This window comes from Salvelinus namaycush, chromosome 11 (genome assembly GCF_016432855.1).
Source record: "Salvelinus namaycush isolate Seneca chromosome 11, SaNama_1.0, whole genome shotgun sequence".
NCBI classification, from domain to species: Eukaryota; Metazoa; Chordata; class Actinopteri; order Salmoniformes; family Salmonidae; genus Salvelinus; species Salvelinus namaycush.
The window spans coordinates 42,995,158-43,018,746 of NC_052317.1; the positions used below are offsets into that span (position 1 = coordinate 42,995,158).

Genomic DNA, 23,589 nt, shown 5'->3' on the forward strand with positions numbered 1-23,589 from the left:
AATAATAAGAAGAGACTTGCTTTGGGCAAGAAACATGAACAATGGACATTAGACCGGTGGAAATCTGTCCTTTGGTCTGATAAGTCAAAATTTGAGATTTTTGGTCCCAACCGCTGTGTCTTTGTGAGACACAGGTGAACGGATCATCTCTGCATGTGTGGTTCCCACCGTGAAGCATGGAGGAGGTGGTGTAATGGTGCTTTGCTCGTGACACTGTCTGGTTTTATTTAGAATTCAAGGGACTCTTAACCAGCATGGCTACCACAGCATTCTACAGCGATACGCCCATCCCATCTGGTTTGGGCTTAGTGGGACTATCATTTGTTTTTCAACAGCACAGTGACCCAACACACCTCCAGGCTGTGTAAGGGCTATTTGACCAATAAGGAGAGTGATGGAGTGCTGCATCAGATGACCTGGCCTCCACAATCACCCGACCTCAACCCAATTGAGATGGTTTGGGATGAGTTGGACCGCAGAGTGAAGGAAAAGCAGCCAACAAGTGCTCAGCATATGTGGGAACTCCTTCAAGACTGTTGGAAAAGCATTTCTCATGAAGCTGGTTGAGAGAATTCCAAGAGTGTGCGAAGCTGTCATCAAGGCAAAGGGTGGCTACTTTGAAGAATCTAAAATACATTTTGTTTTAACACTTTTTTGGTTACTACATGATTCCATGTGTTATTTCATAGTTTTAATGTCTTCACTATTATTCTACAGATGTAGAAAATAGTAAAAATAAATAAAAACCCTGAAATGAGTAGGTGTGCCAAAACGTTTGACTGGTACTGTACATATGGGGGATTGGAAGTGATGCAGACAATTACATTACAATCTAATCCCTAAAAAAAAGTATCTACCCCCTGGACCTCTAGCAGTGTATAACGAAGACAGAGGACTGGCAGTTTCTGGACCTATAGCAGTGTATAACGAAGACAGAGGACTGGCAGTTTCTGGACCTCTAGCAGTGTATAACGAAGACAGAGGACTGGCAGTTTCTGGACCTCTGGCAGTGTATAACGAAGACAGAGGACTGGCAGTTTCTGGACCTATAGCAGTGTATAACGAAGACAGAGGACTGTCAGTTTCTGGACCTCTAGCAGTGTATAACGAAGACAGAGGACTGGCAGTTTCTGGACCTCTGGCAGTGTATAACGAAGACAGAGGACTGGCAGTTTCTGGACCTCTAGCAGTGTATAACGAAGACAGAGGACTGGCAGTTTCTGGACCTCTGGCAGTGTATAACGAAGACAGAGGACTGGCAGTTTCTGGACCTATAGCAGTGTATAACGAAGACAGAGGACTGGCAGTTTCTGGACCTCTAGCAGTGTATAACGAAGACAGAGGACTGGCAGTTTCTGGACCTCTAGCAGTGTATAAAGAAGCCAGAGGACTGGCAGTTTCTGGACCTCTAGCAGTGTATAACGAAGACAGAGGACTGGCAGTTTCTGAACCTCTAGCAGTGTATAACGAAGACAGAGGACTGGCAGTTTCTGGACCTCTAGCAGTGTATAACGAAGACAGAGGACTGGCAGTTTCTGGACCTCTGGCAGTGTATAACGAAGACAGAGGACTGGCAGTTTCTGGACCTCTTGCAGCTGTTTTCTGTACATTTAGTATATGCGATAGTAATGACTCGGTAACAATGGAAAACATTTTAATACAAAAGAAGCGTCTTTCAAATGACATTTTTTTGTGAACAGTGTCTTATCAATATCAAGTTGTATGTGTATATATATATATATATATATATAACAGTAAAACTATGACTAGGTAAACAGGAAGGAAGGGATCTACCCAGTAACACACCTCATGTTTAGTTATAGTTCTATATAGTTAAGGCAGAGAGTGTAGACACCATCCCATTACAAATAACATCATGTGGCCACCACCAGTGTCCGTTTCCAGAAGTCAGCGCGGGGGGGCGGGGGTGTTCCAAATATCACCCTACATTATAGGGGTCCTGGTCAAAAGCAGTGCACTACATAGGGAATAGGGTGCCATTTGGTAAATAACCCAGGTCTTCGAACCAGGGTCGTATTCATTAGTACATACACATGAAAAACATTTTAAAACCCTTTGCAACGGAAAACGCAAAATATGCATTTATTATTGTTTCAGTCCATTTTCTTCCGTTTGGTACCAAATGAATACAATCCAGGTGTGTGTGTGTGTGTGTGTGTGTCGTGCTGTAACACATTACTGTGTCTTTAAGGGCTTTAACAGGAAGAACCACCCGGGCAAGGTCGGTGCAGCAGGTCGGTAACCAAGACGACACCACGACACCATCGCCACGGCAACTTGATCCTACCTAATAAAGGTAACAGGAGACGTTGCAATTAAAAAATAATTGTTCACTTGTTCCCTGTGGGAAGGAGAAATCATTTCCAGGACAGGAAGTCTGATGGCAGATGATGTTGGGCAAAACAGGTGGTAAATAAATAAGAAATGTTTTTCTGCTAACTCACACATTTGTAGACAATGAGTAAAAAACATAAAATGTCCCCCGCTAAAACCTTACCTAAACATGACACCTCCAACAGGATGTACAGTGGCATGGAAAACCACATGATACATTCACAAGTTTTTTCACATGTGTGTATTACAGGAAGTGCTGAGCGATTAGTGCTTTTTGAGGTAGGTTCAGTTTCGGTTCGATGATGAAAAAATGTATCACGGTTTTTGATTTCGATGATTAAAAAAAGAAAACATGAAATGTATTATGAAATAATAACGTTCAAATTATTTGAGAGCTTTTTAACGCAAATTCCAAAGCCAAAAATAATGAACATTCAATTGCCAAAACATGAAAAATATTCCATTGTCTCTGTCAGTTCCACATTGGGTAGACATCAATAGAAACATAGGAAATTACCATGAAATATTTATATATTTCAGTTGTGGATATTACTTATTTTATTTGATGACTTTATTATTTTTAAATCCTCAAAGGTATGTTCCCCAGACTGTACTGTAGTCATCACCTCTGATCAGACAGTATCAGTCAGACCATCTAATGTTATGTTCCCCAGACTGTACTGTAGTCATCACCTCTGATCAGACAGTATCAGTCAGACCATCTAATGTTATGTTCCCCAGACTGTACTGTCTGTAGTCATCACCTCTGATCAGACAGTATCAGTCAGACCATCTAATGTTATGTTCCCCAGACTGTACTGTCTGTAGTCATCACCTCTGATCAGACAGTATCAGTCAGACCATCTAATGTTATGTTCCCCAGACTGTACTGTAGTCATCACCTCTGATCAGACAGTATCAGTCAGACCATCTAATGTTATGTTCCCCAGACTGTACTGTCTGTAGTCATCACCTCTGATCAGACAGTATCAGTCAGACCATCTAATGTTATGTTCCCCAGACTGTACTGTCTGTAGTCATCACCTCTGATCAGACAGTATCAGTCAGACCATCTAATGTCATGTTCCCCAGACTGTACTGTAGTCATCACCTCTGATCAGACAGTATCAGACAGACCATCTAATGTCATGTTCCCCAGACTGTACTGTCTGTAGTCATCACCTCTGATCAGACAGTATCAGTCAGACCATCTAATGTTATGTTCCCCAGACTGTACTGTCTGTAGTCATCACCTCTGATCAGACAGTATCAGTCAGACCATCTAATGTCATGTTCCCCAGACTGTACTGTCTGTAGTCATCACCTCTGATCAGACAGTATCAGTCAGACCATCTAATGTCATGTTCCCCAGACTGTACTGTACTGTAGTCATCACCTCTGATCAGACAGTATCAGACAGACCATCTAATGTTATGTTCCCCAGACTGTACTGTAGTCATCACCTCTGATCAGACAGTATCAGTCAGACCATCTAATGTTATGTTCCCAAGACTGTACTATAGTTATCACCTCTGATCAGACAGTATCAGTCAGACCATCTAATGTTATGTTCCCCAGACTGTACTGTAGTCATCACCTCTGATCAGACAGTATCAGTCAGACCATCTAATGTTATGTTCCCCAGACTGTACTATAGTCATCACCTCTGATCAGACAGTATCAGTCAGACCATCTAATGTTATGTTCCCCAGACTGTACTGTCTGTAGTCATCACCTCTGATCAGACAGTATCAGTCAGACCATCTAATGTTATGTTCCCCAGACTGTACTGTCTGTAGTCATCACCTCTGATCAGACAGTATCAGTCAGACCATCTAATGTTATGTTCCCCAGACTGTACTGTCTGTAGTCATCACCTCTGATCAGACAGTATCAGTCAGACCATCTAATGTTATGTTCCCCAGACTGTACTGTAGTCATCACCTCTGATCAGACAGTATCAGTCAGACCATCTAATGTTATGTTCCCCAGACTGTACTGTAGTCATCACCTCTGATCAGACAGTATCAGTCAGACCATCTAATGTTATGTTCCCCAGACTGTACTGTAGTCATCACCTCTGATCAGACAGTATCAGTCAGACCATCTAATGTCATGTTCCCCAGACTGTACTGTCTGTAGTCATCACCTCTGATCAGACAGTATCAGTCAGACCATCTAATGTTATGTTCCCCAGACTGTACTGTCTGTAGTCATCACCTCTGATCAGACAGTATCAGTCAGACCATCTAATGTTATGTTCCCCAGACTGTACTGTAGTCATCACCTCTGATCAGACAGTATCAGTCAGACCATCTAATGTTATGTTCCCCAGACTGTACTGTCTGTAGTCATCACCTCTGATCAGTCAGTATCAGTCAGACCATCTAATGTTATGTTCCCCAGACTGTACTATAGTCATCACCTCTGATCAGTCAGTATCAGTCAGACCATCTAATGTTATGTTCCCCAGACTGTACTGTAGTCATCACCTCTGATCAGTCAGACCATCTAATGTTATGTTCCCCAGACTGTACTGTAGTCATCACCTCTGATCAGACAGTATCAGTCAGACCATCTAATGTTATGTTCCCCAGACTGTACTGTAGTCATCACCTCTGATCAGACAGTATCAGTCAGACCATCTAATGTTATGTTCCCCAGACTGTACTGTAGTCATCACCTCTGATCAGACAGTATCAGTCAGACCATCTAATGTCATGTTCCCCAGACTGTACTGTAGTCATCACCTCTGATCAGTCAGACCATCTAATGTTATGTTCCCCAGACTGTACTGTCTGTAGTCATCACCTCTGATCAGACAGTATCAGTCAGACCATCTAATGTTATGTTCCCCAGACTGTACTGTCTGTAGTCATCACCTCTGATCAGACAGTATCAGTCAGACCATCTAATGTTATGTTCCCCAGACTGTACTGTCTGTAGTCATCACCTCTGATCAGACAGTATCAGTCAGACCATCTAATGTCATGTTCCCCAGACTGTACTGTCTGTAGTCATCACCTCTGATCAGACAGTATCAGTCAGACCATCTAATGTTATGTTCCCCAGACTGTACTGTAGTCATCACCTCTGATCAGACAGTATCAGTCAGACCATCTAATGTTATGTTCCCCAGACTGTACTGTCTGTAGTCATCACCTCTGATCAGACAGTATCAGTCAGACCATCTAATGTTATGTTCCCCAGACTGTACTGTAGTCATCCTATTTAGCTAGGATGCTGCAGAGCTGTCTGACTAAAGAACTAGTCAAATTATTTTAAAGTAGATATTTTCACAGTATATGAAAACCACAACTCCATTCAGCCCCACATAGTTCTTGACTTGTCCGATTTCTCTCATGAATGATTTACTAAATGGACTAAATGGATTAACTAAATGGAATTAAAGTAATCGAACTTGAGTCGGTCAATTAGTGTTTTAATAACCCCCCCCCCCCCCCCCAAAAGACATGTTGGTTAATCGCTCAGCACTAATTTCAGGTTAGTTCAATGTATGCGCACATGGCTAAGTCGCTTTGAACAAAAGCATCTCGTAAATGGTATATGTTTTACTCACGTTGGCTGCGGTGAAGGAGCCACTAACATGTTATTAATATATTTAGTTACACGAGTGGCTATATATAAGACCACCAGCGGAGGTATGAATGTCTACAACTCAAATATCTTTAGTTCCACCATTTACCTCAGGACATTGTATTAGTTCTGTGCATCTCGGTGGTTGGAGATGACTTGGTTCCATGGCCCACCATTTACCTCAGGACATTGTATTACTTCCATGGCCCACCATTTACCTCAGGACATTGTATTACTTCCATGGCCCACCATTTACCTCAGGACATTGTATTACTTCCATGGCCCACCATTTACCTCAGGACATTGTATTACTTCCATGGTCCACCATTTACCTCAGGACATTGTATTACTTCCATGGTCCACCATTTACCTCAGGACATTGTATTACTTCCATGGTCCACCATTTACCTCAGGACATTGTATTACTTCCATGGTCCACCATTTACCTCAGGACATTGTATTACTTCCATGGTCCACCATTTACCTCAGGACATTGTATTACTTCCATGGTCCACCATTTACCTCAGGACATTGTATTACTTCCATGGTCCACCATTTACCTCAGGACATTGTATTACTTCCATGGTCCACCATTTACCTCAGGACATTGTATTAGTTCTGTGCATCCCGGTGGTTGGAGATGACTTGGTTCCATTATGACTTGGTTCCACCACAGCCTCCAACGTACTGAAGAAGTAAGCCTGGATGAAAATAAACACAATCATTTATTCTGAGAGAACATCGGGGTTATGCCCCAAATGACACCCCCCCCCCATTCCCTTTATAGTGCACTACTTTTGACCAGGACCCCCATAGGGAATAGGGTGCCATTTGGGAGACATCCGAGAGCAACAAGCTAAAGAGGAACAGGGGCTCTGGTCAAAAGTAGTGCACTATATAGGGAATAGGGTTCCATAGGACTCTGGTCTAAAGTAGTGCACTATATAGGGAATAGGGTGCCATTTCTGATGAACCTCATTTCCTGTCCGTCTTTTTTTTATTAAGCCCTTCTGACACTCAATCTCTCTCTGTGAGTAGACGGGTCGTTCCACGAAATCAGTGCCTTTTGCGTAATTTCTGAAGATTATAATTTACGTCTGTCCCTCATTTTAAGCAATTCTTAACATACCATACAAAATGGATAATGGACATCCACAAATTAATTACATACGGTAGGAAACTTTACATACAGTGCCTTCGGAAAGTATTCAGACCCCTTCACTTTTTCCACATTTTGTTACGTTACAGCCTTATTCTAAAATGGATTATCCTACACACAATACTCCCATATGCAGCGGTCAGGTTACCACGACAACGGTCTCAACAAAGTTGAATGTCTCTTGCTCCTACCCGGCAAAAGCCATGGCTACATAAAAGGTGAATGCGGACAAGTAACATGGAAAAAATAGAGCTGTTGTACCCTCCTCTCTCTCCCCCTTCCTTCCCTCTCTCCCTCTCTCCCTCTCTCCCTCCCTCTCTCCCTCTCTCCCTCTCTCCCTCTCTCCCTCCCTCAGGTAAACTAACTAACTTGACTCCTTTAATCTCTTTCTCATGCGCTGTCAAGAGGGACCCTCCAAAAGTGTCCGTCACGAGGGAGTGTAGCCAAAGATACCGTGGTCTTCGGTGTAGCGCTCAGGCGGTTGCCACGCTACAAGGGCTCCAGTAGAATAGTGAGGAGGTAACTGAGCTCATCAAGTCATTGTGTGGGTCCCATGTTGGAGATGCAACCATTGGTGCTACAGAGCGCAGCCAGGTGAGGTCATCTAAACTGGGTCAGTCGGCGATTGTTAAATCAGGACATTGTGTTACATGACCAGGAACAACCCAACTCCGTAAGGCTGGTGTCGTGTTCACTAGGCACGAAAAAAACGGTCTGCACTTGCCCAATAATAAACACTCATTTTTGGGTTTTCCACGGTGCACAACGTTTAGAAACGTTTTGCTACGCTGTGCCCTAATGAACACCACCCAGGTGTGTTTTTCCCGGGAATAGTTACCTTACAACCGAACGCCAAGAGGATGTGGAGCGCCACGATGGCCGTCATGATCGCTATGACAACCCGGGGCCGGTCGTCACGGACGGCGGGCCAGAAGGTCAACACCAGGACGGAACCAGAGAGACAGAGAGCCACAACAATGGAAAACCACCTGACGGCCTCGTGCGGGATGATCCACAACACCTGTCAACAACAACACCTGTCAACAACAACACCTGTCAACAACAACACCTGTCAACAACAACACCTGTCAACAACAACATCATTAAAAAAAGAAAGGAATAAATATATCCTCAACATTAGCATTCCAACAAAGTAAATGTGACAATATCAAAGCTAATAAAATATAAACAATGCCACATAATCAGACATAAAACAGTGTAATCTGTCATGTTTTACCACAGCAGGTATGTAGACGGCCAGGGAGTATCCGTAGACACACACCATCTCCAGGAATGAGTAAGAAACTGTGTTCATAACCTTGGAGTTTCTCCAGACCAGCAGACCCCACAGGGCCAGGGGAACCAGCCACGCATAGCTGTAGATCGCCGTGGCCGCAATGGTCACTGGGAAATAAAAAACACGCAGAGGAAACAGTAGCAACAATCACATTCTTTTCTAAAACATTTACGGGACTTTTTTTGTTGTTGTGTTCAGTATCTATTTGACTGAGTCTTGGGAAAGTGGAGGAGTCAGTTTGATCCTGTGTTTTGTTTTACCCTCGAAAAACTTAATATGACAGACTCACCTTTCCGGAACTCTGGGACATATTTATACTGCGGTTGCCCCAGGTGAACCAGGAAGTCAGAGATGTTTCCACAGATGGCGATGACAAAAACCAGAGTAGCACATATCCAGAAGGGACCTGGGGGCACAGAGATTGACGGACGGTATCAGTAATCTGTAGTATTTGACTGTGCATCACGGGCCAGTTTCAAATGCTGCTTCCACGTCCCTGAATCCACTTGTTGGGGTTGAATTTTATTCTGCCACTTGTTGAATACCCTCATCAAGACACAGGTGCCATTATATACTCAGTGTTATCCACAAGTACATAGAGTAGCCAGCCAAATATAAAAAGTAGCTAGCCCCTCTGCGTTCAAAATGTTTTGCAGAAGGAGCTCTATTTTGGTGGCCTCCGGTACATTTTCATGCCTTAATTCCATCTGAAACACACAGCGAAATGATTGAATAATTTATCGAGTTCTCACATTGAAAAAAATGTGTTGTGGTATTGTCTAGAAAGACTTTAGTGAAAATGTATGAGTCCAGGGTGTTGCTGTTTGGTCTCGGTCTCGGTCAATACGATCAAAACTATTTAACCCTTTTTTAACATTTATCTCGTCTTCTCTTGAGATTAAAGTCTCATTTATAGTTTCCCCTGCAAGATATTAATTGCCACAATTATGTTTTCTCTTCAAATTATGTATTTTATTAAAACAGAAAAATGAAGTAAATATCCTAAATTATCTTGAAAAATAAATTACAGGATTGGTTTTTCCAAGGTTTCCGTTTATACACAGTTTGTTCAGGTTTTCGCTCTTAAAAACAAACAAAAAAAAAACACTTTTTTAATAGAAAAACAACATAATTGGATGTTCTAAGTCCACAACAATGCTTATAAACCCCATTAGGACCACTTGTTGGTTTTTGGGTGTAGTTCCCCTTTAATTCCAGTGAGCCCCTAGCAAGAGGCTGTTATTTAGCGTGTTTTTGTAGAGCACATGTGATTGTAGAGTTTTCAAACACAACTGGAATGATGTTTGTCCCCCATGTCGTCTATTTAACTTCCTCTAAACCCCCAGAATGAATCTAAGATCACTCAAGAAATCTGTTACTAATGAACGTTTTTGCCAAGAATGTTTTAGTCGCGCAATTTGACATCTAACTAAGAAAGTTTTAGTCGAGAAAAGTCGCCAAGAATGTTTTAGTTTGTGGAGAGACCTGAAAATAGCTGTGCAGCGACACTCCCCGTCCAACCTGACAGAGCTTGAGAGGATCTGCAGAGAAGAATGGGAGAAACTCCCCAAATACAGGTTTGCCAAGCTTATAGCATCATACCCAAGAAGACTTGATGCTGTAATCGCTGCCAAAGGTGCTTCAACAAAGTACTGGGTAAAAGGTCTGAATACTTATGTAAATGTGATATTTCCGTTTTTTTATTTTTCATATATTTGCAAAAATGTTTAGTCATTATGGGGTATTGTGTGTAGATTGATGAGGGGGAAAAAACAATTTAATCCATTCTAGAATAAGGCTGTAACGTAACAAAATGTGTAAAAAGTCAAGGGGTCTGAATACTTTCCGAAGGCACTATATGACAACAACTTTATTCAGTCAGTTCGACACCTTTTATACACTAGTCAACACTGGCTGTTCAGTTGCAAATCAACACACAGTAAATAGCCTACTTGGCGCCACGACTCCTACCTGGCGCCACGACGCCACGTGGCTGGCTATGTGAAACACGCAAAAGAAAAGAAATGAATGTGTCAGAAAACCTTAATTAAGTCGTGGATTTTTAGTATCATCGTTACCATATGGGACGTCCATCATGCTCTCTCTCTCTCCTCTGTGGAAAGAAATTCAACTGCAACCAACCACAACACACACAAATTGTACCCGGGAGGTGGGACAGACCGCAGGCTACGTAACCATGTCGTCGCTCGCTTTGTGACTGAGAGGCGCCTGTCCTATCGATAGATTGGTAGAAGATGCATATCGTTCATTGTAGCGAGAGTGGGATCGACGGACTAACCAATTAAAAAATACTTTTAATTAAAAGTAACCTAGTTGAAGTGGAAAAAGTAGACGGCTGAAAATAAGAAGTGTCTGATTAGCCGACAGCTGGCGCTAACGGAAAACATTAAGGTAACAACACCTCAGGACTAGTAGGAAGGACGCATGCTCACCATAAAGATCAGGGTTGTTGCGGATGTAGAGATGGACAAAGTTCTTCCCTGGCCATGGCAATAACGAACCCAGGATTCTCTCTCTCACCTAAAGGAAACACGTTACACCACAGTCGTTACAACCACGGTCGTTACAACCACGGTCGTTACAACCACGGTCGTTACAACCACGGTCGTTACAACCACGGGCGTTACAACCACGGTCGTTACAACCACGGGCGTTACAACCACGGGCGTTACAAACACGGGCGTTACAACCACGGGCGTTACAACCACGGTCGTTACAACCACGGTCGTTACAAACACGGTCGTTACAACCACGGTCGTTACAACCACGGGCGTTACAACCACGGTCGTTACAACCACGGGCGTTACAAACACGGGCGTTACAAACCACGGTCGTTACAAACCACAGTCGTTACAACACAAATATAATAAATACATGATTACATATCCAAGAAGGACGCCTATCTTATGCAGGGATGGATTACCGAAAGGGCACACAGGGTACGGGGCCCCCAACTTTTTGTTCTGCTTTTTGGGGTTATGGGTCACCTGGAGGTCGTGGTGGGGGGCCTAGATAGCATATATCTAGGGGGCCTAGATAGTTGTCCTGCAATTCTACACATATGCTAAGAAAATTATTATTATTATTAAAAAAATTAAAAAAATAAAAAATATGTATTTTTGTTGTTTTGTTTTAAATCTCTCAGCCTCAATGCAAAATGTCAACAATAGCATGAGACGAGCTATAAAACAGCGAATCTCTCTCTCTGGCCCATGCCAACAAGTGTAGAATTGCAGGAAATGTGCTTTTAAACTGCAACATTTTCTCTTCGCCTCATGACAAAATGTGTAGAATAGCATTATAAAACTGCAATTCTTTCTACACAAACCGGCTGTTTTCCCCCACAAATAAAAAATCCGGTCCTGATCCAATGTGAATTTAATTCATTCTTAAATACTCATTGCAAATGTCATTACAAAAATAAATATTATGTTTTCAAAAAAGGCCTATTTGTTTGGCCGATTCAATTCAGGTGAACAGATGAAGTCAGTTGAAGTACCTGGTGTGTCTCTACGTCAAAGAACCTCTGATAATATTCAAAGGTCCAGAAAGGAGCACTTCTCTTCTGCCCAGACAACAGCTGAAGGAAAAAAGAAACATGTATTTTAAAACAATGTAACTCACATCCAGTAACAAAACACCACAATCACAGAATCAGATTCATTATCAGAGACATTAAATGGGCTTTTATTTTCTGAACCAAACATTGACAACATCTGGGCTGTAACTAAGTGCTTACCGATTACAGCCTATACGTTGTCAATGTTACGTTATAATGTGCTAAACTACACTATATATACAAAAGTATATGGACACCCCTTTCAGCCACACCCGCTGACAGGTGTATAAAATCGAGCACAAAGCCATGCAATCTCCATAGACAAACATTGGCAGTAGAATGCCCTTACTTAAGAGCTTAGTGACTTTCAACGTGGCACCGTCATAGGATGCCACCTTTCCAACAAGTCAGTTCATCACATTTCTGCCCTGCTAGAGCTGCCCCGGGTCAACTGTAAGGGCTGTTATTGTGAAGTGGAAATGTCTAGGAGCAACAACGGCTCAGCTGCAAAGTGGTAGACCACACAAGGTCACAGAACAGGACCTTAGAGCGCTGAAGCGCATAAAAATGGTCTGTCCTCGGTTGCAACATTCACTACGGAGTTCCAAACTGCCTCTGGAAGCAACGTCAGCACAACAACTGTTCGTAGGGAGCTATGGCCGAGCAGCCGCACACCAGCCTCAGATCACCATGCGCAATACCAAGCGTCGGCTGGAGTGGTGTACAGCTCACCGCCATTGGACTCTGGAGCAGTGGAAACGCGTTCTCTGGAGTGATGAATCACACTTCACCATCTGGCAGTCCAACAAGACAAATCTGGGTTTGGAGGATGCCAGGAGAACGCTACCTGCCCCAATGCATAGTGCCAACTGTAAAGTTTGGTGGAGGAGGAATAATGGTCTGGAGCTGTTTTTCATGGATCGGGCCCCTTAGTTCCAGTGAAGAGAAATCTCAACGCTACAGCATACAATGACATTCTAGAGGATTCTGTGCTTCCAACTTTGTGGCAACAGTTTGGGGATGACCCTTTCCTGTTTCAGCATGACAATGGCCCCGTGCACAAACGAGTTCCATACAGAAATGATTTGTCGAGATCAGTGTAGAACTACTTGACTGGCCTGCACAAAGCCCTGACCTCAACCCCATCGAAAACCTTTTGGAAGAATTGGAACACCGACTAGGCCTGGCTCGCAAACGCCCAACATCAGTGCCCGACCTTACAAACGCTCGTGGCTGAATGGAAGCAAGTCTCCGTAGCAATGTTCCAACATCTAGTGGAAAGCCTTCCCAGAAGAGTGGAGGCTGTTATAGCAGCAATGTTCCAACATCTAGTGGAAAGCCTTCCCAGAAGAGTGGAGGCTGTTATAGTAGCAAAGGGGGGACCAACACCATATTAATGACCATGATTTTGGAATGAGATGTTCGACCAATAGGTGTCCACATACTTTTGGTCATATAGTGTATGAATTTTTCTGACCTCAGTCTTGTCGTCATTGGCCAATGGGTCATTGTCCTCTTCGAAGGATGTCACCGGTGCAGATCTCCTCTGTTTCTGAGGTTTGTGACTTCCTGCCCCTGTGTCCTCGATACTGATGGTAGTCGCATCTCCGTTCCCTCCCAAATGGCTCTCAGAACTGTCAAATTCTGTTTCAGAATGTTAGTAAAGAGAAAGGTTATGAGATTCTGATTCAGAATGTTAGTAAAGAGAAAGGTTATGACAAAGATTCTGATTCAGAATGTTAGTAAAGAGAAAGGTCATGACAAAGATTCTGATTCAGAATGTTAGTAAAGAGGAAGGTTATGAGATTCTGATTCAGAATGTCAGTAAAGAGGAAGGTTATGAGATTCTGATTCAGAATGTTAGTAAAGAGAAAGGTTATGACAAAGATTCTGATTCAGAATGTTAGTAAAGAGAAAGGTTATGACAAAGATTCTGATTCAGAATGTTAGTAAAGAGAAAGGTTATGACAAAGATTCTGATTCAGAATGTTAGTAAAGAGAAAGGTTATGACAAAGATTCTGATTCAGAATGTTAGTAAAGAGAAAGGTTATGACAAAGATTCTGATTCAGAATGTTAGTAAAGAGAAAGGTTATGACAAAGATTCTGATTCAGAATGTTAGTAAAGAGAAAGGTTATGACAAAGATTCTGATTCAGAATGTTAGTAAAGAGAAAGGTTATGACAAAGATTCTGATTCAGAATGTTAGTAAAGAGAAAGGTTATGACAAAGATTCTGATTCAGAATGTTAGTAAAGAGAAAGGTTATGACAAAGATTCTGATTCAGAATGTTAGTAAAGAGAAAGGTTATGAGATTCTGATTCAGAATGTTAGTAAAGAGAAAGGTTATGAGATTCTGATTCAGAATGTTAGTAAAGAGAAAGGTTATGAGATTCTGATTCAGAATGTTAGTAAAGAGGAAGGCTATGACAAAGATTCTGATTCAGAATGTTAGTAAAGAGGAAGGTTATGACAAAGATTCTGATTCAGAATGTTAGTAAAGAGAAAGGTTATGAGATTCTGATTCAGAATGTTAGTAAGGAGAAAGGTCATGACAAAGATTCTGATTCCCGAATGTTAGTAAAGAGAAAGGTCATGACAAAGATTCTGATTCAGAATGTTAGTAAAGAGAAAGGTTATGACAAAGATTCTGATTCAGAATGTTAGTAAGGAGAAAGGTCATGACAAAGATTCTGATTCAGAATGTTAGTAAAGAGAAAGGTCATGACAAAGATTCTGATTCCGAATGTTAGTAAAGAGAAAGGTCATGACAAAGATTCTGATTCCGAATGTTAGTAAAGAGAAAGGTTATGAGATTCTGATTCAGAATGTCAGTAAAGAGAAAGGTTATGAGATTCTGATTCAGAATGTCAGTAAAGAGAAAGGTTATGAGATTCTGATTCAGAAAAAAACCGCCTAATACCACCATCTAGTGGGCACAACCTGGTAATATCAGGATTTTTGAAGAAATTAACTTGTTCAAAACTATTCAAATATTGTCTCTCTCTCTCTTTGGTTAATTACTCACCACATTTTATGCACTGCAGTGCTAGATACCTGTAGCTTATGCTTTCAGTACTAAATACATTTGTTTATCCTTTGATTGGGTGGACAACATGTCAGTTCATGCTGCAAGAGCTCTGATAGGTTGGAGGACATCCTCTGGAAGTTATCACAATTACTGTGTAAGTCTATGGAAGGGGGTGAGAACCATGAGCCTCCTAGGTTTTGTATTGAAGTCAATGTACCCAGAGGAGGACGGAAACTAGCTGTCCTCCGGCTACACCATGGTGCTACCCTACAGAGTGCCGTTGAGGCTACTGTAGACCTTCATTGCAAAACACAGTGTTTTAATCAGTTATTAGGTGACGTGAATATATTTAGTATAGTTTATTCTAAAATTAATAACTTTTTCAATGCTTCACTTTTTATGAAATTCACTAAAGAGGATGGTCCTTCCCTTCCTCCTCAGTGGAGCCTCCACTGATCTGAATGGCATTATTATTATTATAATAATGTATACAGTCTATAAGACTGAGCACCAGCGGTGTCATGCTGTATCAGAATGGCATTACAGTCTATTAAACACTCACCTTGAAATGTTAAGAGGAAATCGCTGTTAGCCGCCATGTAGGAGACTAATCAAGAGTCTGTGGAGACAAAGAAGATAAGTATCAAGAGAGATGCTTCTCCATAGAGATCCATTACGCTGCTGGCACTGTATCGTTACAGGGAATGTGGACAAACTTGTTCAATGATCATCACTCAGCAGCTTTTTTCAGAGGATAGGAGGTTGACAGGTTTAACAATAACATTCACAGTATACAGTCAATGTAACTACTCGTTTTGTTTGTTCACTACGATTGAATGCAGATGACAAAACTAACTCAGCACTGCTGGGCGGATCAACATTTACAGAACGGGTACCTGGAGGAAATTGGGGGGGAAGGTCACGTTATTTCAATTTCAGTCAAGGGAAGGGTTTAGTTATATTTTAATCTGGTTCAGGGGAGGGTCATGTAATATTTTGTGTTTTAAATATATATATTTACACACACACACACACACACACACACACACACACACACACACACACACACACACACACACACACACACACACACACACACACACACAACCAGTCAACAGTTTGGACAGCTACTCATTCCAGGGTTTTCTTTATATTTTCTACATTGTAGAATAATAGTGAAGACATCAAAACTATGTAATAACGCATATGAAATCATGTAGTAACTAAAAATGTGTTTAACAAATCAAAATATATTTTAGATTCTTCAAAGTAGCCACCCTTTGCCTTGATGACAGCTTTACACACTCTTGGAATACTCTCAACCAGCTTCATGAGGTAGTCACCTGGAATGCATTTCAATTAACAGGTGTACCTTGTTTAAAGTGGAATCTATTTCAACCGGGAGAAAAAGGTACATTTGCAGACGGTAGCCGTGCTTGATGCCTACTTTACACCGCTGAGAAATGTGGGGTTGGAAAGTCACAACAAAGAACACAGGATCAAAGAACACAGGATCGAGACGAAACTCTTGATGGCTGTGTGAATGCATTAAGAGAAGAGGAACTATCGATGGCTGTGTGAATGCATTAAGAGAAGAGGAACTATCGATGGCTGTGTGAATGCATTAAGAGAAGAGGAACTATCGATGCCTGTGTGAATACATTAAGAGAAACTATCGATGGCTGTGTGAATGCATTAAGAGAAGAGGAACTATTGATGGCTGTGTGAATGCATTAAGAGAAACTATCGATGGCTGTGTGAATGCATTAAGAGAAGAGGAACTATTGATGGCTGTGTGAATGCATTAAGAGAAACTATTGATGGCTGTGTGAATGCATTAAGAGAAACTATTGATGGCTGTGTGAATGCATTAAGAGACGTGGAACTATCGATGGCTGTGTGAATACATTAAGAGAAGAGGAACTATTGATGGCTGTGTGAATGCATTAAGAGAAGAGGAACTATTGATGGCTGTGTGAATGCATTAAGAGAAGAGGAACTATTGATGGCTGTGTGAATACATTAAGAGAAACTATTGATGGCTGTGTGAATGCATTAAGAGAAACTATTGATGGCTGTGTGAATGCATTAAGAGACGTGGAACTATTGATGGCTGTGTGAATGCATTAAGAGAAGAGGAACTATTGATGGCTGTGTGAATACATTAAGAGAAGAGGAACTATTGATGGCTGTGTGAATACATTAAGAGAAGAGGAACTATCGATGGCTGTGTGAATGCATTAAGAGAAGAGGAACTATTGATGGCTGTGTGAATGCATTAAGAGAAGAGGAACTATTGATGGCTGTGTGAATGCATTAAGAGAAGAGGAACTATCGATGGCTGTGTGAATGCATTAAGAGAAGAGGAACTATTGATGGCTGTGTGAATGCATTAAGAGAAGAGGAACTATTGATGGCTGTGTGAATGCATTAAGAGAAGAGGAACTATCGATGGCTGTGTGAATGCATTAAGAGAAGAGGAACTATTGATGGCTGTGTGAATGCATTAAGAGAAGAGGAACTATCGATGCCTGTGTGAATGCATTACGAGAAACTATCGATGGCTGTGTGAATGCATTACGAGAAACTATCGATGGCTGTGTGAATACATTAAGAGAAGAGAAACTATCGATGCCTGTGTGAATGCATTACGAGAAACTATTGATGGCTGTGTGAATGCATTAAGAGACGTGGAACTATCGATGGCTGTGTGAATACATTAAGAGAAGAGGAACTATTGATGGCTGTGTGAATACATTAAGAGAAGAGGAACTATCGATGGCTGTGTGAATGCATTAAGAGAAGAGGAACTATCGATGGCTGTGTGAATGCATTAAGAGACGTGGAACTATCGATGGCTGTGTGAATACATTAAGAGAAGAGGAACTATCGATGGCTGTGTGAATACATTAAGAGACGTGGAACTATCGATGGCTGTGTGAATGCATTAAGAGAAGAGGAACTATCGATGGCTGTGTGAATACATTAAGAGAAGAGGAACTATCGATGGCTGTGTGAATACATTAAGAGGAACTATCGATGGCTGTGTGAATACATTAAGAGAAGAGGAACTATCGATGGCTGTGTGAATGCATTAAGAGAAACTATCGATGGCTGTGTGAATGCATTAAGAGAAACTATCGATGGCTGTGTGAATACATTAAGAGAAGAGAAACTATCGATGCCTGTGTGAATGCATTACGAGAAACTATCGATGGCTGTGTGAATGCATTACGAGAAGAGGAACTATCGATGGCTGTGTGAATACATTACGAGAAACTATCGATGGCTGTGTGAATGCATTACGAGAAGAGGAACTATCGATGGCTGTGTGAATACATTACGAGAAGAGGAACTATCGATGGCTGTGTGAATACATTACGAGAAGAGGAACTATCGATGGCTGTGTGAATGCATTAAGAGAAACTATCGATGGCTGTGTGAACGCATTACGAGAAGAGGCTACGTCATGTGAGGTGCTCTGGAGTCAGACGTGTTGAGGGAGCAGCTAGTGGAAAGATGTACAAAAGACTGAGATAATCCTTCTTCCTGGAGCAATTTAACACTGCTAGGTGATCTCACCACTGGTAGAATATTTGAAGCAGCACAGACAGAACCAAAAGTGCTTTCTGATCATCAAGGCTAAAGACAGTCATGTTTATTTTACTGGAGGACGTGTAAATATTAATACACAGAGAAGCAACGCACGAAATGGAAGCAAAAGCTCCAACACAGCTAAATGCTTGAACTGTAGAGAAAACAGTCCATTGTGGTCCGTAGAGAAAACAGTCCATTGTGGTCCGTAGAGAAAACAGTCCATTGTGGTCCGTAGAGAAAAGAAAGACCATTGAAAAGAACAAAATCAAGGTGACAAAAATAAATAGAGACAAAGCTAAAAGTGACAACCCAGTTAGAGCTGTGAATGAACCTGAATCTGCAGACTCAGACCAGCTTGTCTATTCAATCCATCAGGAAGGAAAAGAACAATGAAAGTCAATGGACAATAGCTGAAAATGATCCTTGATACAGGCAGTGGAAGGAATTTCCCCGGAGAAGCCCTGTTCAAGAGAACGTTTGCAGGAATGGAATTTAGAGAGTAAGAAAAAGTGCTATGTTTCTGCCCAGACTACCCCACTACAATGTGTAGGTTATTTGAGAGCAGAGCTTTGGAATAGAAGTGTAACAAAATACAAGATCTTGGTGCTCAGAGGAAACGTAGAAGCATATGTTTTGACTTGAAGAGAGATAATGATAATGTCAAGTTCAGTAGAGCAATCGCCAGGCAGATTCATGCAGCTAGCACAGGAATATGAGTCCCCTTTTTCCAAGGACTTGGACACATCAATGGATACATTCACAAAAGGAACGGTGAATGAGCAAATAGTCCCTGAGGCTCAAGGCCTGAGATGCGTTCCTTATCCACTGCTGGAAGCTGTCAATCAAGAACTGGACTCGATGTTAGATGATGACATCATACAAGAAGTGAATCAAAGATCAGAATGGATTTCCAAGATTCTCCTCATTCCAAAAAAAGACAAAAGAAGTCAGAGTTTGTGCGGATTTATGAGAACAAAGCTGTCATACGAGAACGACACTAAGTTCCCACAGTAGACAGTTTACTGCAAGCATTGCAAGGAGCGAAAGTGTTTGCAAAACTGGATGCCTCAGAATCAAGAAACCTGACAACATTCATCACACATAGAGGATACTACAGATTCAAGAAATTTCCTTTCGGATTATCAAGCGCACCTGAGGCCTACCAGAAAGACATGGACTTTATGCTATGTGGATTAACAACATTCAAATCAAATCAAATTGTATTGGTTAGCAGATGTTATTGCCAGTGAAGCGAAATGCTTATTTTATTCTAGGTCAGGTGAACAAAAGGACTTGAGTTCCTGTATGTTGTTACAATTACACCATGAGTCGTTAATCATGAAACATACACCCCCGACCTTCTTCTAACCGGAGAGATGTTTATTCCTGTCGGCACGATGCACTGAAAATCCCGTTAGCTGTACGGACTCTGACAGCATGTCCCAAGCTAGCCATGTTTCCATGGAACAGAGAATGTTACAATCCCGGATATCTCTTTGGAAAGCAACTCTTGCCCTGATTTAGTCAACTTGGTTAACTAGGGACTGGACATTAGTGAGTAATATACTGGGAAGCGGTGGGTGATGTGCGTGCATCCGAAGCATCACTAAAAGACCGCTCCGGCTCCCTCTCCTCCGACGGCGTTGTTTTGGGTCGGCCTCTGGAATCAGTTCAAATGCCCTGGGAGGTGCAGACAAAGGATCCGCTTCGGGAAAGTCGTATTCCTGGTCGTAGTGCTGGTTGTGCTGGTAAGTTGACGTCTCTCTGATATCCAATAGTTCTTCCCGGCTGTATGTAATAACACTTAAGGTTTTCTGGGCTAACAATGTAAGAAATAATACATCAAAAAAAAAAATACTGCACAGTTTCCTAAGGACTAGAAGTGAAGCTGCCATCTCTATCGGCACCATTTTTAACAGTAGTGAATATTGACACAAACCCAGTAGGACTTGGAGCTATATTGCTACAGCAACAGAAAATAAACAGAACAAGCCAATTGCTTATGCAAATCGTTCACTGACTTCTAGAGACACAAGATATTCTCAGATCGAGTGAGAAGCTCTTGGGTGCGTGTGGGCAATAGAACACATAAGTTTTCTATATGGAGGCCAGTTTGTACTACAAACTGATCCCAAACCACTGATCTACATTTTTATTCCTGAGAAGTCGACGCTGTGTCCGAGAATTCAAAGACTTGGACTCAGACTACAACCGGACGACCACAAGATTGAGCACATCGAGGGAAAAACAAACGTTGCAGATTCCCTATCTCGACTTCCCTTACCTGAAACTGAAGAAAATGGCTACGTTGATGATTATGTGCAGAGAGTGCTTTTAGTTAGCGACCTACCTGCATTGACAATCAAGGATCTGAAAGAAGCAACAAAACAGGATAAAACCTTGACAAAGTTGATTCAAACTGTGGAAAGGAAAAATGGCCAAATTCAGTTCCAGAGGATCAATGGCCATACAACAGATCTCAATGGCCGTACAACAGATCTCAACGGCCGTACAACAGATCTCAACGGCCGTACAACAGATCTCAACGGCCGTACAACAGATCTCAACGGCCGTACAACAGATCTCAACGGCCGTACAACAGATCTCAACGGCCGTACAACAGATCTCAACGGCCGTACAACAGATCTCAACGGCCGTACAACAGATCTCAACGGCCGTACAACAGATCTCAACGGCCGTACAACAGATCTCAACGGCCGTACAACAGATCTCAACGGCCGTACAACAGATCTCAACGGCCGTACAACAGATCTCAATGGCCGTACAACAGATCTCAACGGCCGTACAACAGATCTCAACGGCCGTACAACAGATCTCAACGGCCGTACAACAGATCTCAACGGCCGTACAACAGATCTCAATGGCCGTACAACAGATCTCAATGGCCGTACAACAGATCTCAATGGCCGTACAACAGATCTCAATAGACAACACATGATAGGACGTATTCTAAGAGGACACAAGATTGTGTTACCAAAAACAGAGATCAAGCAAGCGTTTGACATCGCACACAAAACTCATCAAGGAGTGGTTTTTACAAAACAGTACCAAAGAAGCAGGACTTTGATGTTGAAAGACCGATAAGAAATTGTACAGCATCTGTGCTAAACCAGCCACTGCACGAAGACCAACCACTTGAAATACCACCAAGACACTGGAGTAAACTAGGTATTGACTTAGTGGGACCGATCCATAATGAATACATAATTACCTTAAGTGACCATTACACCTGTTACCCAGAAGCTGTTGTCAAATCTGACATATCTTCAAGTATGGTGTCTGCAAAGATGTTTAAAATCTTTGTACGCGGTGGGCACCCCCTACAGGTGGTTATAGATAATGCCAGACAATTTGTTGGACAGACTTTTGAAAACTTGTTGACATTAGAGCATCGCCATATTAGAGCAATGGAAAAAATGTAGCGATTCCATCGATATCTGAAGAATTCCTTCAGAACAGCCAACAGTGAGGGGAAGAGCCGGAAAGAGGAGCTACCAAAAATGATGATCCTTGCTAATCGCTCAACGCCTCAACGTGCTTCAGGGGAAACACGAGCCTTTCTCATGTTTGGAAAAGACATTCAAACAAAGTCACCGAGTATTGAGAAGTAAAAGGAAAAAGCAAAAGACATTCCAAAATCACCACAAAACCTACAAACACAAAATTAAACACGACGCTGGAGATATTGGGTACATTGTAAATATGGAGAATGGAAAGTTGGATATTAGGTAGGCAAGTTGAGAACAAGTTCTCAGTTACAATTGCGACCTGGCCAAGATAAAGCAAAGCAGTTCGACACATACAACAACACAGTTACACATTGTAACAACAATGTTAGAAACGGGAATACACATTGATTGTTAAAGTTGTGGACTTTAAACCTAACAAGGGAAGGGAGGTAATATAGTACTATTGCAAGACTACCTACCTGTTATCGTGATGAAGACGTGACTAGAACTAGACTGTAAAACCTCGGGAAGTACGAGTCGTTATTAGAGCGAGTTAAACGAGTCTCCTTCTTCATTCAACAACATCCGCGTTGCAGCGGTGGATTTGATCTGCAGACGTGCAACAGCCGAACAAGCCCCCTCTTTAGTGAAGAGTTCAGAACAACTGAATGTATGCGTAGTAGAAGTCGTTTTCACATAAACACTTTATATGTCCGAACTCAGAAGAAAATATGGTTCGCAAAAATAACATGTTTCTACTGTGGTAGAACGTTTATTTTGATTGGCGAAAGTCTGTATTTATCAGAGTGCCGTCAGTTGTAGACATAGTTATCGTTCTTGCAATGCATGTAAACGTTTCAATGGAACTATTATATTTATCTGACGATAAACAATAACAGCATTATTGTGTGCATGTAACCTTACTCAGTGATGATGGCCTATTTAGAAATTAGGTAGCCTATGCATAACTTGGTGTTTGAGGGTATTCAAAAGTGAAACTTTTCTTTATACAATGTGTGTGTAGGGCCATCCATTTTCATTTCAGAGGCCCGATCTTCTCCATGTAACCCTTAATATACATAACGTTCACTCCCTAATGCACAGCTATGCCAAATACAAGGAAGGCATTGCATTTCATTAGCTACATTGTGAATAATAACTCCACTAACTATTAAATAACCAAATTACCATAAATATATACTTTACCCTCTCAGCAGTTAGGAAGTTAAAAAAAAAAGAAGATGCGTAAGGTAAACTCAGCTCCCTTTTCCGGTCACATTTTCGTTTTTCTAAATAATAGTCAAATGATCTGATCTCGAAACAGTACATAAAAAATCAGCGCATATTCTCATTTTATAAATATTGTATTCCTGATCATGATTTGAAAGAAAATGACTGAAGGTGGAGAAATCTTTTTTATCAAAGAGAAAATACCTCTTAAAGAAACATGAGACTTTTATTTTGACAAGAAGCAGCAGGACCGTTTACGGAAGTACGCGTTCTA

The 23,589-nt window shown here is 41.7% G+C and overlaps 1 protein-coding gene across 4 annotated transcripts; it reads right to left on the bottom strand.

Moving 5' to 3' along the window:
- Positions 1-1,640: 1,640 nt before the first annotated feature.
- On the bottom strand, positions 1,641-23,363 carry yipf1 (Yip1 domain family, member 1). Of its 4 annotated transcripts, XR_005477767.1 has the most exons (11): positions 23,292-23,363; positions 15,581-15,637; positions 13,466-13,632; positions 11,929-12,009; positions 10,862-10,949; positions 8,698-8,814; positions 8,349-8,515; positions 7,950-8,132; positions 6,551-6,653; positions 6,062-6,512; positions 1,641-2,308 (listed from the first exon to the last, which is right to left on the bottom strand). XR_005477767.1 is itself a non-coding variant. In XM_039004444.1 (10 exons), the coding sequence occupies exons 2-9, from the start codon at positions 15,615-15,617 to the stop codon at positions 6,552-6,554; spliced, it is 942 nt and encodes a 313-aa protein (XP_038860372.1). In that variant the 5' UTR covers positions 15,618-15,637; positions 23,292-23,363; the 3' UTR covers positions 1,641-2,308; position 6,551. The 4 variants fall into 4 exon arrangements, 3 of the variants coding, with proteins under 3 accessions (XP_038860372.1, XP_038860373.1, XP_038860374.1); XM_039004444.1 differs by lacking the exon at positions 6,062-6,512; XM_039004445.1 differs by lacking the exon at positions 6,062-6,512 and having other exon boundaries at positions 23,274-23,331.
- Positions 23,364-23,589: the final 226 nt, after the last annotated feature.